We start from the raw sequence: 17,206 nt of genomic DNA on the forward strand, positions 1-17,206 counted from the left end.
CAGACCAACACACGGTGTTTCGAATACGGGCGAAAAGTGTATAGCCAAGTCTCTTGACACAGGGTTCTATCTTTCTTTCTTTCTTTCAATTCTCAATATCCCGTAAAATATTATATAGATACATATTTTTAAGTCACTTAAAAAAAGGACAAAGATTTCATAATTTAATAATTTCAACAAAGCTGGAAAATTCTATTTTTAATCGACTTCTGTAAGAAAAGGAGGTTATCAATTCGACTGTATTTTTTATTTTTTTATTTTTTTTATTTTTTTTTTTTATGTTTGTTACCTCATAACTTTTAACTGGGTGGACCGATTTTGATATTTTTTTTTTTATTTGAAAGGTATAGCTTCCCGAATGGTCCCATTTTTTTTTGGTCCATGTCTGACAATGGTATCCATGAGAAAATCACATAAGTCTTAAATTTGCATTAGGCATGTGCGCGACTAATAGCCGAATAACTCAATGTCGCGCCAACCGATTTTGATGATTCTTTTTTTATTTGAAAGGATACACTTCAAGGATAATTTGGTGAAAGTTTGGTGAGGTTTCGATTATGGAATCCGGAGAAAATTGAGAAAGTTTGTTTTTTTTGGTCAAAAATTAATTATACTGTAATAGTTACAAGCAAAAACTTTTTAAATTGATGTCAGAAGTGAGATTCCTGATCGTTGCATTTCTTTTCAACCAATCTCAAAAAAGAGGATGTTCTCATTTTCAACCAACTTCAAAAAAGGGAGATTCCGAATTCACCCGAATATTTTTTATGTTTGTTCTTGTCAATATACCAAAATGTAACTTTGCACAAAAATAATAGCTAATTAAATGAAGTTTTACATAGAAAAATCACAACCACTCGTTGACAACCACTACCACCACCATCACCACTCGTTCAAGAAGCATCATTTTAAGATCTACCCATCACTAAAAATCGTAAAATAAATTAATTTTTAACAAAAACAAAAACCGACTTCTAACAACGAACTAAAAAGTGAAAAATAATTATATAAAGATTTTATAATTTTGAAGTCGGTGTCAAACTAATGCTACAACACCTTTACTACAATATCTAATTACTAAGCCTGTTTGTTTTACTTGGCACCGACTTCAAAATTATAAAATCTTTATATAATTATTTTTCACTTTTTAGTTCGTTGTTAGAAGTCGGTTTTTGTTTTTGTTAAAAATTAATTTATTCATAGTTCGCCGAGATCCATTGCATCATAGAACGGTAATATGATTGCAACTGTAAACTTCGTTATCAACTTAACCTCAGGCGCCGGAGACACGGACGTTGCTAGTTTCCCATAAAATTTAATAATACTAAAATGGAGATAGTCCTGTGACAATTCGCGCCATAACTACATATAATGATGATGTATAAACATACGGCATTTATATACTAAAATATTATTCAGGGGTCATAATTAATTATATTACAGAAAAATATAGAAAACTATAGAATATCAAGGAAGTTACCTGGCAATGATACAGCGTCTGACAGTAAATGCAATGGATTTGCTTGCGATACTCAATCGGGGGAATGATTTAAATTATTTTTAGTTCCCCTTTGTTAAATTAAGTGAAGTACGAAATATCTTAACAGTAGGGTTAACTCTGAAAAAACGTAAACGTTTTTTAATATTGCAACATCATAAAATAAAAACTAATTTACATGATGAGACTACAGCAAAAAAAACTACGAGATTATGATATATTTCTGTTAAAAAAAACATAATAAACTCGTTAAGATTATACCTTACTCGCTTCACAAAAAAATAATTTAGACATTGAACATGGGAGACCCTTTTAAAGGTAGCAATCGTTGCTTTCGTACCATTTGAAACTCACGACTCCTATTAAAAGTTCCCGGTAACGTCACTGGCCGCTAGTTTATGCCGCTATCAAACGAGTCTCACCTCTGGCGTTGTAAAAGTACCTAAACGACCGTTTCGTGTTCGGCCTCCCCCCTCCGGTTTCCGGGACTATAACGATTGACTCGATGTTAAAGCCTTCCTACATTCATCTCCATTACCACGCGTTCGTTTTACAACCTCCGTCCTGGGGCGTTGTATAATCTTTTTCTTTCTCTTGAAATTATACTGAAACTGAATATTGTAGAATTTCTTCAGAGCTAAGATTTCTTTTTTTTTTAATATGTTATATATTTTTCTTTAACTATATAGTATCTTTTTTGGTAATAGTTGTGAAATTAATTGCTTTATAAGGTCGCCCTTGCATGCTAGTTACATTACTATAGCTATCGATTTTCTTTTTTTTTATTGTACTTATAGTTTGTGTATGCAATAAAGAATTTTATCTATCTATATTAAAATAACTTGATGTGACAGTTACATTTAACGTTACAATTTAGCCTTAATTTGTCAATAACTTATTATATCCTTCAGAGGGAACCTGGGACCCTAGTATTATGCTCCCTTTCCAATAAGGCTCTTCTGTTTGAATTGTCAGAATTCTGGAGACAAAGAATAAAGTACATACCATCTGTGATACCAAATAAACAGACACAAGTTACAATAAAATATGATGTATACGACGTACGAGTACATCCCAAAATGCGTTAAGTTCAATACCATAAACGGAAGTCGAAGATAAGTCACGGCAATAAAAAAAACCTCACGACAAAATTCAGAGACGACAATATTTTCCCGTGTTCCCTGAACACCGGTCGCCATCTGTTGCTCTCCATCAAATTTACGATAATATTACTGGGTCGTTATTTTTGTACGCCTTTTTATCGGTCTGCATCATCTCGTTTCTTGATATGAGTTTCCTAAGATACTTCCCTTTTACGTTACGACTTGAGTTCCTTGTTGTATTCATTTGAATTATTTATGTAATTTTTCTTTTGAATTGTAATCTTTCTTGTTTCAAATGTAATAGAATTAATTTTGGTGAATATTCTTCTCTTATATAAAAACTACTGATCTGAACGCGAATTCGCCCGCTTAAACCCGTTTTCGTATTATAGCCAAATTTTTCAAAATGATTATAACGATGAATACCAGAATCCGGGGAACATAATAATAATTAATGATAGTTTGGATTATAAAATTGGAATTGACACATGCCAACTCTCTCTCTATATTTGTTTACAATACAAATTATATTTAATTTCATTATATGCCTATAGATAAATTATATGGAACTAATTTTTCTTTCTATTTCTTATAGATGGTGGCAACGGAGGAGACGACAATGCCAGGGCAAATAGAAACACCTGGGACATTTGGTAAGCTGCGTCAAACTCTGTCGTCGTCGCTACTCACGGCGCAGGATAAAGGTAATCGCCGAGTAAATATATCAAATTTGTATAGTAACATTTTATTTATAGTCTTATTTAATATTTTATTTAATAAATATTTTTATTTTTTATAATCAGAAATACGTCTGAAGAAGAATACTTCTTTATTAATATAGGCGTATGTTATTTTTTTAGCTTCCTAAGCCTGGAAGTTTAAATGTTGTTCAATGGATGGATGGAAAGCGGTGAATAGAAATGTTCAGACACTTCTTTCCTCACTTTCCGACGAATTCAGGAGGCCTTGCGTTTTAATTCCCACTCGAGGAAATCAAAATATTTATACATATATGTTAATAAATAATGGCTAGACTAGTAATTAGTATCGTTATTAGCTTTTAACAGCAATTTCACCCACGTGGCGAAATAGAAATATCTTAGTGCCAAAACTAATTATGACATTAGGTTACCTCGTAACATGTTATATAACATCACGTTAATAGTTACCTCTCTCAATCATTCCACCCGAAAAGAATTTAATTCGAAGCAGTAGTTCCTAAGATTAATGCCTTCTACCAAACAAACTCTTCAGCTTTATAATATTAGTAAAAAGGTATATGTATATAGATTTTTTGCACTTACATGGTACGCCAGAATACTAAAAACGTTCATAACTTACCATTTTATATTTTTTTTTTTTTTTACCACACTTTTTATCTGATTAGCTAATAGTTATTATACAAAAGTTAGATATTCTCAATAATCCTTCATATTAATTAATCAAAGTACCGTACATACGTTGGATAACAACATTGGCTTAATTACAATTTATAAGTGTCGAGTTATGATGTGGAGCAAGTTTCCAAGTCCTTCAGTTGGTACCAAGTTTGCAAGATAATAATTTAAATGAAGTCGAAACATATTGCATCTAACATTAATTGCTCAAAATATTTTGTTAACACAGTGATATTATGAAACTTCAGTAATCAATTAAGTACGCCATGGTATTGAAGCTAAGCTTGATTATAGTTTTTATATTATTAATTTGGCATACGCTAATACTAAAAACTTAGAACAACCTTAACACTCCCTCAAAACTCCTCAAGTTCGCCTGATGGAGCTGAGGATACTGGCCTATACTACATTAACCAATCGAGAAGGCTACACCCTCCGTGGCACCCTCACCTGCACTCTGGTTCATCGGCTCAGAAAGTGACCTGGCTACCCAATAAATTAGTCGTATCATTGCTCTATCGCTTGGTCTCAGTCACATAAATAACATCCAGATCTCTATCATCCATCACATCTAATAATTCTTTATTTTCCTTCCATCCCTCATCTTATAATCCACAAAACTATTTTGGGAGGAGTGCCCTAGAAAGCCTTAGTATGGTAAATATATAGGATGAAACTGCCAGCCATTGCTGAAATGTTGGGCAAGTTTTCTATCGACGATCCCCTAAAACCTGTTCCCAAAAATATATAGAAATCAATTAAAAAAATGTTATTTAAAAAAGCAGATATAATAAAAGTAAAAAGAATCTTTTCAAATAACAAAAAATATATTTATTTTTGTTAAGCACAGACATTACAAACAATAAAGCGACGACGCGATAACGTAAAATTGATTTATGAAAAATTTCAATTTATTACGATATTTATAAAAGGAAGTCTATCATCTTTCTAACAATATTTTTCGACGGTTCAAAATAATAATGTTGTTTTCTTTTAATTTACAAACCTATTAAAGGCAATGCTCGTCCACAGGTATAATATTATTTATTATATCTTAATTTCTCTAACTCTGTCATGTTTTAATGTATTTTTTTTTGTTTTTTACATCTTTTGCGTTTTTGGCAGAGCACATAAATAAAAACTAGACGATAGATATATTATTCAAATTTCTACATTATAGTTGTTGTTATCCATTTATATTATACACTTTTATAACACCCCACTTTTTCTGACAAAACTGTTCGAAAAATAGTAATTTAATACCTATACTTTTTAGAATTATACCACTTACTTTTGGTACACGGTATTTGACTAAGGTTGCTTATGACCTTTTACCTCGAATTGCCTAACTAGCGGAAACCTTGCCTAATTTAATTTCAGGTTAACTCAGCCTGGTAATTTGTATTTTACAGTAATTAGTTTCCATTGACGGGTAACTAACTTTGGGTATAATTCATTAATTGAAAATTTTATAATTAATTTAATTATTATCTTAAAAAATAGTAATTATGAATTATATGTACTATACATAACTTCGTACTACATATATGCATATTGCACATTTACATATTTAAATTTTTAGCCGACAATCTGATGGTGCCAGAATAAAGCGTATTGAGCGACAATATATAAAATTTCTTTAAATAAAACAAAATGAAAATAAAAGAAATTTAAATAATATATTGTTAGCGTACAAGTGTAAATGTGGGTAGATTTAGGTGAAAAAGACAAGAGTCAAACGGACACAGTTGCTTGTGGGCGGAAGTCCTGTTTGGAAGGTATCTAGTGTGTAGTGTTGTTATTGAGTGTGTGTGTTGTGTGTAGTGTTGTTATACATGTCACTTATTGTAATTACGTGGAACCTCTGTTCGAGTACGTTGGAAACATATAGACGGTATGTGTTTTTATCGTGTTTATTTTAAAAACGTTAACCGCTTCCGTCCGTCCTAACAATATTGTCTAAATCTATTTAAAAAATAAATGGAGCTTAAAAAGACATAAGTACTCCGTTATTACATTTAAAGTAATTACGTAGATTACGTTAGATAGTGTTTAAACTTTGAGTGCGATACGTAATTAAGTTAACGGCACCTCGTTTAATTTTGAATGTATAATTTAGGTACGATATCGCCATGTTACAAAAATGTACCATTTTATTTATATTTTTAACTGTTTAATCTCACTTAAGTTAAACCTTGCTATTGTAAAGGTAATATATTGAGGCCAATCGTGGCCCAAGTGACTATAAGCGCGACAGGTTGTGAATTTGATTCCCACAGAAATATTTAACAGTTTCATTTCTTCGCTCTGGTATAGCGGGCTACACCATGGAACTGATTAATATGGCATCAGCACTCTAAAGTGCGACAGATGCTGGTGATCTTTGGCCTTGCCCAGAAATTTTTTTCAATTTACACTATTCCCTGGCCTCCTGATTTATGTTGACCAGAATCTTTAGATCTTACGTCACTCCATCTAGCTGATTAAGGTTTTGCCGAAAGTTAAACTTAATTTAATTGTATACAATAAAAATTATATTATAAAAATTTTAAAAACAATCAAGTGCAACTGTAAACGTGACAGATTGTGGTTTCGATTCCCGCTCGAAGGCGTTGGGTTCCGTCACTCAACAAGCTATACACCCAGAATTGGGTGGGAAGTGCGGAACAGTAATAAATGTGAACGGAGTGTTTTAACACTATCCTGCTCTGTTAGGGATTCAGCGTGAAGCTAAAAATGTTTCATGTTATGAAATAACATAAGCAATTTTAAAAAGTAATAAATATGACACCAATAAATTATTATATAAAACAATTGAAGTAAAACTAAACTGTCTATCTAAATCTACTTTCAGAATGCCCAAGAGCGTTCTTAGCCAATGTTTAGTGAAAAATCAATATGCCGAGCTTATTCCCAACGGATGGGGTAATGCGTTTTAACATCATCTACTCAGCCCCTACAATAAGTAACCCAGCCCTCAGGTACTGCCGGAATTCGGGCAATTTGAGTGTATATAACTCACTTCGTCTCTAGAGGAATGAAATAAAAATGTAAATTAATTACATCGTAAGCAACAAGTGTACTTGTGATAACAGAGAAATATCTCTCTATCTCACTGGTACCATGATAAAAATATATTAATACCTTTTTATAATATGATAAAAGAGAAAGATCTATTTTAAATTAAACTATAATTATTTTTAGTAATTATCGTTACAGGAATTCTATATATAAACGAAAATGTGTTCACATTCAATATAAAGTTTTGACAGAGCAGTCTGCTTAATTAAATTTTCGAACGTATCACATGTAGATATTAATCCAAATAAACCATTGAGGCTCTGCGTATAACTTGTTTTTGAGATATTATTAAAGTTTGTCTGTCTAGTACACAGTATTTGATACAAGCAGAGTGGAATTTATGAGAATTTCTCAATATTCATGGAGGAATATCGCGAATGTTCGCCTCCCACGAGGCCGAGCTGGCGCGCCGTTGTTAATACATTCCGCAGAATAGGGAGGTAGAAACAAACCACAAATCTATTTGTATTCTCTCTATTTCTGTGGAATCCTTTACTATGTTCTAGTAAATATTATCACACGTATAATTCTGTTATTTGAAAACAATTAATTGTATGATAATTATGTTTCTGGTATATTTATGTTTAATCAAATTAAAATAATAGGTACTAACTTGCCTGTTTATACCATATACGCATACCATATGAAAAATTGTGCTCTCCTTTCAATATTAAACTTAAAACGTTATATTAAGTTTAGTTCATTATTAATTTAATTAAAATTATTAGAAATATTCCATTTATACCATATATTTATACTATTATTATAAAACTGAAGAATTGTAAGCGCTAGTCTCGAGCTGCTGGTTCAAATTGAAACATTATTTTATATCCAAAAATGTTCTACTATAAGTAGATATGAATGAATTAAAATTAACGTTATTTATTAATTAATTTAAAAATAATTTATAAATAACTTATAGTATTTTTCGTAGTGACTAAACTGGGGCCTCGCACGGCGACGGAACCTATTGTAGAACCAACGCCTGCGCCGCCACCGGCCCAGCCGCCGCCGACCACACAACCTGCCAAAACTGAACGGTACTGTCCTATATTATCATATAATTTAAGTATATTACATGAATATAATTTCTATAAATTCTTTAAAATCATTGAATATTTTACAATATAATTTGCCTATATCATATTTTCTAAAATATAGAGAGGCAGGCAAGGCTCCGTCACGTGCTGGCGCTTGTCGCGTGTGTTTGAAAGCATTGAAGCCCGGTGAAGTATTCCACGTGTGTAACGGCTGTCAACATCGAGTTTGCGAGGATTGCTCATCGTATTCCAAGCCGGCTAGTGACGAGGAGGCAGTAAGATGAATATAGAAATAATTAAAAATATTATACTTTGAAGTTTTTAAAGTGTTTTAAAATAATATTAATTTGGATTAATAAATTTATAATATTTCTCATACCATGCTATTACTGATTATAGAGTACTCGAACATATTCATAAAGTGGTATTTTGACAGAATTCGTGGCGATGCTCCGTCTGCCGTCGTAAAGCTGCACCTAGACTCCCTCCGGCCGCGCAAGACAGCACAGACTCGCTTCTCGAGGTGCCCGTGCTGGAAGCTTTGCAACGTCGCCATTCTGAAGCACGGCTTGGCAGTGGGGGCTCCAGCAGCGGCCTAGCCCCGCCGCGTTCGCCCGAACTACGACGACACTCTGACGTGTCACCTGCATCACTCAAAGAATTGGAAAAGGTAATGTTTGTTTTTACTTGATGTAGGCATATGCTGAATGTTATCAAGCCTAACATAAAATATAAATTGTCAATTTTATTTATTAACAACGGAAGAGCATGTTGGAAAGTACATTTACTAGTTAATACAATTATATATAAGTTTTAGAAGTGCCACAATGACTCGTCATTCACGCGTATGATTTTTGTATATCATATAATTATATGACCTATATTTTTATGACCTCATAATCATCAATCATTATAACCAACAACATCGTGAATTTATCTTTAACCACGCTGCCACTGCGGCAGTTAAAGGGTGGCGGCAGTGTGACTCCAAATACAGAGTCGCGTCGGCCGAGCACGGCCACGCCTGTCCGACGCCGCTCGGTGCGCGCGCCCGCCCCTCGTCAGCGGTCTGTGGATGAAGACCAGAATGCATCGTCGCCAGCACTGAATGCACCGCCGCCGATGTCTAGAAGGTAATATTATATCCTGATTATAACAGTACAGTACAATGGCAACCATTGTATAAACAGTTACAAAAAAAAGCTTAATGCAGTACCTACCAATTTTAATAGGCAAATTTTCGATTTTATATATCGACTTCAAATGTTATTTGGCTACCCCCAATTAACACTTAATTGGGTATTATAATATTTTGACAAAGAAACTTCTAACATTTTTTATGCCTTATAAAATTTCAAATACCGAATCTTAAAATATCTATCTTTATTCAAATATTTTCATAGCAGACTTATATAAGATCGCCAAAGTTAGTCAACTGTAGAGACGTTCATAAAATTGGAACGACTTGTCCCATTTTACGAACTCAACACCGAAAAGCACTCATTGCTAAATAACTGTCAGGTTTTATGTTTCATTTAACAGCAAATAAAATAGTAGTATTTAAAAAAAAAATATTTACCTAAAAATTTACATAAATATTTTGGTCAATTCATTTCATTTCATTCATTTGGTCACTACATTATATATATATAACATATATGTATTTAAATGAAAGATTTATTTATTTATTTAAAGATGTTACATAAATGAAGAGAATAATGCTTAATTACAGATAACGCTTATCTTAATCCAAGTGAAAGGATAACAATTAAAGTAATTACTTTGATATAGGGCGTCAGCGGTAGACGTAGTAGGAGGGGGGTCACGTCGCAGCTCCTACCGGCCCGAGCCCGACGCGACTGACTCCACACCACAAATCAGTGGCTTAAGCGTCGACGAGGACAGGCCCATCAGGCGACGGGGCAGCCAGCTGTATGTAATGCTTGAATATATGCTTACTTTATTTCTGTTTTACCCATGACTATTTTCATGAAATTTAAATTATTATATGACATCGTTGGCGTATGTAATAGTTAAAACAATGCCTATAATTAAAATATCATCATTACATTCTGCCAACTTTCAATATCTTTAAAATCATCAGAATACGGAGAATATCATACATTAGAAAAAAAATTACGCGTCCTTTTAAAGCTCATTGAATATAGACTACCAATAAAGATAAAAAATATTCTACCGTTTAAACACTTTCAATGAAACTACCTACAAAAATATATTAAAATATGCTTACTAATAACTTTTCAGTCCCGATATTGCTGCCTTGCAACAAAGAACTGGCGCACTAAATGCTATAGCAGCTCTCGCATCGCGTTCAGACCCAGAAGCAGGAGCTTCAGCCGCTGCAGCCGCTGCGGCAAGACAAATGTCGGTAGATGCAGAGGCCATCAAGATTGTAATACACGACGTCGATGATCGTACACCGAGGCGCGTGACTTTACGACGGGATCCTAATGATAAGGGCCATCGATGTGAGTATTAAACTCATTCAAATAACAGTTAAATTATTATATTATTTTCTTGTTTGAATAAGAAATGTGAAAAAGACAAAATACTACTAATTTTCACAGCAAGTTTCAACTTTAAACAAAAAGCCTATTTACCATTTGCTTAAAATATTTTTTTTCTTCCGTGCATTTCATGAGTTAAATAACAAACGCAAACAATTTAATGATAATTCACTTAACTTAACTTGCAGCGCGAGGATTCGGCATGAGAGTTGTAGGTGGCAAACCTGATGCCAGTGGCCGCCGTGAAGCAGTTATTGTATGGACTGTACCAGGAGGCCCTGCTGATCTTGCTGGACTTCAACAAGGAGATAAGGCAATTTTACAAAGTTGTTTTATAAAAAAATATATCACAATATATAAATTAAAAGCAAAAGGGTTTGCTTTTACAATGAATTAAATATATGAACATATAATAACAAAAAAATTAATTCGTTATTTTATTAGGTACTGGAATGGGGTGGCGTACCATTAACAGAACGAAGTTTTGAAGAAGTCTGCGCGGTACTCGAACGTGGTGGTGACACCGTAGATCTACTCGTTGAGCCTGCGCCGCAGTTGGATGACCCACCACCACCACCCGCTCTCGCTCAACATCACCATCATGGATTATACGGTATGTTTTAGAAAACTATGAAATTTATTTATTGTCATCTCCTTTCTTGATATCTGTGTACTTCATATTATTTACTGCTACCTTTCTCTTCTCTATCTTTACTACTTTCACTGTCTTTTCAGCTACTATGGCACACATTACTTGGATTACTATTTAATCAAAGACTTAAGTTTTGACTTGAAATGGTTGACTCAATGAAGAAATGGTAATAATAAGTTAGTAACTGCGTACTGTTAAGACTAATTTAAACACTATTACAATTCATTACATTTTTCTTTTTTCTTACATTGATTTTATTGACACTCGGCTTGCGACTACTTCTTACACTCTTACTAATCTTATCTTAAATCTTTTTCTTGTACTTTTCACGTTTTCACATGTATGTATAATGACCTACTTAATATTTCCTTATCCACTTATGAATAAATATACGTATGTTATTAATTTAAAATTAAGCTTGTGCTGTTTTAAAATATTAATTTTTTTTGGTTCACAGAACCGGATACGGACAAGTCTCCATCATCACCAACGCGAAGGAAATTGCCGAAAACCCCGGTATAATATCCATCTAGGCTTTAATTGTAACAATATGTGTTGTGAATCTATGAGATGCTGGACCGAACCTTCGTTCATGAATCTGGTAGAGACTATCACTCAGTGCCTAAATTGCGCTTCTTGGACAATTTGTTTCTCTTTGTGTACCTTTGATTGTTGGACCATTGTTTCTAACTATGTGTACATATAAAATATTTCATATGTTGCATATTGCAATGACGCTTATAATATTTACATTGTTATACGATCCAAAAGTCAAAGTTCTTTTTAATTTCACTACTTATTACAATTAAATTAAAGGATTATGTATAATTACATTTTGATGCATATTTATTTTACTTTAAACGTGATCGTGACAGGAGTTACGCTAGGACACATCTGGAATATTATTTTTGCTATTATTCAAATCTTAGATACGTCTAACATTTTCAATTACAGATCAGTCATATATATTTATAAATTTAGAGAAAGGGCTTGTATCTTTTCGCAAAAACACAAATTTTATAGACTTTCAAGCGATACAAGTTGTCGATTCCGGAAAACAATAAATAATATAACATTTATCATTTCCATATTTCACACCGTCTAAGATTTGAATCTACGATCTGCTGTGATAATGTAGCACTATTCACATCTTTCATGTTAGACTAGTTGTAAGAGATTAGAGTTTCTATATACGATGTAGGAGTACTTTACCTTTGTTAATCTTTTACTAAGTAGGACAAGAACAATCCTGTTTAATCTAATATACTTAATTATATTTTTAATTTGTTTGTTGTCTATGTTTTCTTATACGTTATCGTTTATATGATGTTACCCTAAGTGTATGAAAAAATGCTACGTACTTATTTTCAGATTTTTATTTTTTCTATCTCCCGACCAATTTCATAAACTCATCATCGCCGCCGGGTGGACTGGTAGGGAATGATCGGGAAATGACGATAGGATCGATCGCAATGCTTTCAGTAAGTGTAGACAAACGCTGAGTTTTAGTGCTCGATGGTAGCATATTGTTCATCCCGATATCGACTACCATATTTAGGATACTCGTGGATGACTAGCATTTTGTTATATGGACGATTGACAGCGTAGTGCAGCTAGCGCCGTCGTCGCTTTTAGCTTCAAAGATAAAACAATAATCCACCCATCACAAAATTACTGACGCGCTAGACATTTCCACACAATCATACAATTCTTTAAAGTAATTAATTGAATGCAACATACAAGACAGCGGCATCGAAAATAGAAGATGTTTTAAAGTGCAAGAAGTGCCGAAGACCTGATCGCAGTACACGTCATATGTTGTCGGCGAACCGCAGCCCTGAAAAATCCGTTTGTACCGTCTCATATTAAACGCATCGAGTGTTAAAAAAAATTGTTGTTTAGTGTAGTGTAATGCACAAAGTACCGAGACGTTTGCAAGTTGTCAACGAATAGTCTAGGAGCTTGGAGTGCAAGTGGTCCAAAGCAAAGCAAAACCTTGAGCGACAGGCACCGATGCTTCTAAAGTGTTACGTGATGCGAACGACACGATGTACATAACCGCTGTGCTCTTAGTAGTTGAATGTCCAGCCTCGTTACGACAGTATGCATCCGTTTGGAAATGCATGACTTTGCACTATTTGATACGTGCATCGATCTGGTTGAGAGCACTCCTCGTACTTCGGCATCAGCGTTTGCGTGTTTGATACAATACACAGGCTATTCTTTGTTTTTTTTTACTATGACGTAGTTTCTGACGTGTAAATATTGTTTTACAATTACATACTTCGATATATATTATGTAATAAATTGTTTTTTAAATTTTTCCGTCTGTACCTGTACATGTTTGCCTCTATACCTTCAGTTTATACTCATCATTCAGAAAACATAGATTTTTTAAACTCGAGGCACATAACCTATATTATGTGTAGTATGCTAGCTGCGCAAAATGTTTGCATTTGACGTAGAAAAAATAGACACTAAACATAGTTTATGATATTCGTTTTTAACTTTCAGAATCCTTAATAGATCTATTAATAATGATGTAGGTTAACGATCTGATAAGATATATAATCTAATTTACTTTTCTAGTTATATTTACTCAAACAAAAAAACGTGGCTTGTCTATTCAATTCTAGCATGATAAAGCTTTGTGCATGGCGGATGAGCGCGTCAGATTTTATTACTTTATTGTTTGAATAGATATGCCTCAGCCCGACGCATGTTATTTTAATGAAAATTTGCGCATAAAATGGAGAAATGCGAGAACACTGTATACTTTCATCGCGTTTTATAGTTGATATTGCAAATAATAAATGGCATTAAGAAATAAATTACTTGCTCACTGACTAATTACAACCATCGCTAGCCGTTGCTGCATGTGTCGATGATGATGCATTTCCTACAAATCTGACTTAGAACTTGCATACAAATCAAAAATACCCGCAAGACTTGACCCCTAGTTGCCCTCACCGGTCTCATTGTTTATATTTGAAAAGAAACAACATTTACAAGCTTCATGTATAGAAAATTATAATGTAATACTGATGTGGCAATTAGAAATGTAATCATTTCACATCAGGTCACATTGTAATTACAACAAATACAAATTAAAAATTATTACATAAACTAACCAATATTTGAATTATATAGGAACAAGATCGAGCAGAACGAGCCCGCGAGCGCCCACCGGCACGAGCACAGCTGCAAGTATGGTTCGAAATTGAGATTCGCAAACTTGTGGTAGTTCTCATCGCAGCAGATGATCTACCTCCTCGCGACCACACTCTAGGGTATGGTGACGAGCCTGAAGCATTTGCAAGAATACGTCTATTGCCATCTCTGTGAGTATACTGCTTTCATAACTTTTCTTTTGCTTACACTAAATTTATCATAATTATGTTAATAGAAAACACCGAATATTATAAAATAAATTTAAAAAATATAATATTTTAATTTTGACTTTTAAATGTGAAAATATTTTTAGTGAAAGCTGTCCACCAGTTGAAACAGATCCAGCTTCAGCGTCTTGCACTCCAGTCTGGAATGCAACATTAGGCTTCGGTGGACTTACAGCAGACCTTTTGGCTGGTCGTGCGTTGGAACTCACACTTTGGGATGCATGTCCCGGTATCGATCCTGTGCTGATTGGAGAGTGCACCGTAAATATACTTCATTAATATTACCTGAATAATTTACATGACCGACTATTAATTTCAACATTCTGACTATATTCTTTATTAATTTAGATGGATTTGGAGAAGGCATTTGCGGAAGAGCGGGCAGTCTGGTGGACGCTTGAAGAGCGCGGTACTCGCTCAGCCAATGCCTCACCTCGCGGTTCTCTGACTGGCGCCCGAGCGTTGCGTAGAGGCGACTTTGCTTCTCAACGATCTGTTTCAGGTTTTACTTTTTCACATATTACTTTTAATGGGTTGTTCTGTTTTTAAGCAATTACTAAAATATTCACTTTTGCAAGTTATAAAAAAACAAAATAATTAAAATGGTTATTCGCTTATATTACTAGCCGCTATCTTTCTTGGAGCTTATAAATGTCTTTTAAATCAACCACCAGATGATGTGGACTCAATTGGTGAATGCGCATCTCTCCTCCATCCTGACCACGCTTGGGTTGCGGGCTCACGCCGGGGCTCCTCGCAGTCGGAAACCTTGGAAGTGGAGGTTTATCAACTCGGTAAAGATTTCTCACGATCTTTACCTGGATCACGAAGATCTTCATTCCAACAACAGGATAAAGGTAATGTAATCATATATATTTTTTAAAATATACATTGAATAAAATAACTAATTTATATATTTTTATGGCAGTTTTTTATTTTTATAGTAGTATTAGGTAAAGTAACCAAAATTTAGTAATTATATAAACATTGTTGGCATGTCGTGTTTTGGTCAGATGGCGCCAGTGAGCCCCCGGTGTGCTCGCGCCGCAACGAGCGCCGGCGCTCGTCCTGCGTGCGCCGCGACCCCGACGACATCCTGCGCTCTCTGCGCGCCGTCAAGGGCGAACTGGGACGCACCCTGTCGCTCTCTGGCTCTACCGCCAGACGTAAGTACCATCACTGTTGTAAATCACTCCTCCGATACGTTTCGAAATATTTGATTTTACTTTTATTTCTTATTTTTGTTTATGTCAATTCATGTAACTTGGAATTTACCATTTTTACGTTTAAAATTCAAGTCCAACAAGACATCAGTATGTATTTGTAAAGATGCTACTTCTTTAAAATATAAAAGAAAAACAATTGAATTAAATATTTCCAATTACCCTTATTGCAGTAGCTTGATTTGAAGATGATAAATTTATAGGATTGTATACCCTTGATGCCCTGTAACGCTATATATAGAAAAACACTAATACCACCGATCGCTACTAGTTGTCACCAGTTCCTACCGCCCACCTAATTTATACGAACATTGAGAGTACTGACTTGTACCGTGTTATGCTTGTTTGGTCAGCAGCGACGGACCGTTAGCACCTCGGTAAGCGAATACCGTGCCCGCGCCGCGAGGTGTCGGCACGCGCCCCTTGTGACGTCCGACGGCCGACGTGCCCCAATCTGTTTCTATAGACCTAGAGGTCTCGGCCTAGAACCAGAGTGGGGTCCCGCGACCAAGTAGTAGCATGGGTCATAGCTTGCGCGAGGCCGCGCGCCCGCACCGTGAATGTGGCTGCGCCCGACGCTTCTCATCTTCACTGTGTCTGTCTGTCCCGACGCATGCCCGGCCGCGGGCGATCACGCTCACTTCATCTGTTTCTGTGTACCGTCTGTCCGACTGCCCGTCTACGTTCATTCTTGATGGCATTGTTCTCGCCTAGGATATTATGGACTTCATTACCTTTGCGATTGTCATTCATTGTTACAATGCGCCTTCTATTAGACTTCTTGTACATATCTTACTCATAGGTCACAGTCATTACACAGTACTATACGACGTATCGACGTACACGAAGCACCCACAGAAGACGGACATGTCCGCGTCCACCGCAAGAGGTGGTTGCTGCCGATACTTACCTCTGTACCTTACAAATACAAACGCTGTTCATGACACGGAATGCTTATCATAAAGACGATTTCAAGACCGCTTCCAGCAACTATTAGTAACTCGAATACACTTTTGGCTGCACACGTTAAATGCTTCTTCTTTCATTTCTGTGTTTAGGATAGGAACCGTTTGAAAATCTATGTACTTTAATGAGACTGTTGACATCAGCACGATGCTGTTTGACGTGCTTCTTTTGTGTATTGTTTATTTAAATGTTTGATTGATGGTTTATTCTGATTTCATTTTTATTCATGTGTCGGAACGATAGACATAACTGTTTCGACACAATCATACGACCGCGCGATGTGGGTCGCTCACATCGTTGTAGTTATCCATAGATTTTAT

At 34.9% G+C, this 17,206-nt stretch overlaps 1 protein-coding gene across 5 annotated transcripts in view; it reads left to right on the forward strand.

The window, feature by feature from the left end:
* Positions 1–17,206, forward strand: part of Fife (regulating synaptic membrane exocytosis protein fife) — a 99,944-nt gene that overhangs the window by 78,981 nt on the left and 3,757 nt on the right. For 3 of the 5 annotated variants that reach the window (XM_085188678.1, XM_085188680.1, XM_085188679.1), the window contains 15 exons: positions 3,197–3,305; positions 8,014–8,119; positions 8,241–8,394; positions 8,556–8,789; positions 9,083–9,252; positions 9,911–10,051; positions 10,385–10,608; positions 10,836–10,960; positions 11,092–11,260; positions 11,757–11,815; positions 14,450–14,640; positions 14,784–14,958; positions 15,046–15,199; positions 15,372–15,554; positions 15,711–15,863. In XM_085188678.1, coding sequence (XP_085044804.1) covers positions 3,197–3,305; positions 8,014–8,119; positions 8,241–8,394; positions 8,556–8,789; positions 9,083–9,252; positions 9,911–10,051; positions 10,385–10,608; positions 10,836–10,960; positions 11,092–11,260; positions 11,757–11,815; positions 14,450–14,640; positions 14,784–14,958; positions 15,046–15,199; positions 15,372–15,554; positions 15,711–15,863 — 2,347 coding nt within the window. Of the gene's footprint in view, positions 1–3,196; positions 3,306–8,013; positions 8,120–8,240; positions 8,395–8,555; positions 8,790–9,082; positions 9,253–9,910; positions 10,052–10,384; positions 10,609–10,835; positions 10,961–11,091; positions 11,261–11,756; positions 11,816–14,449; positions 14,641–14,783; positions 14,959–15,045; positions 15,200–15,371; positions 15,555–15,710; positions 15,864–16,276; positions 16,298–17,206 lie in introns of all 5 variants that reach the window. The other 2 variants (XM_085188682.1, XM_085188681.1) reach the window with 2 other exon arrangements.

Source organism: Heliconius melpomene, chromosome 7 (assembly GCF_056956725.1).
Source record: "Heliconius melpomene rosina isolate 202511_hmr_F chromosome 7, ASM5695672v1, whole genome shotgun sequence".
In the NCBI taxonomy this organism is placed as follows: Eukaryota; Metazoa; Arthropoda; class Insecta; order Lepidoptera; family Nymphalidae; genus Heliconius; species Heliconius melpomene.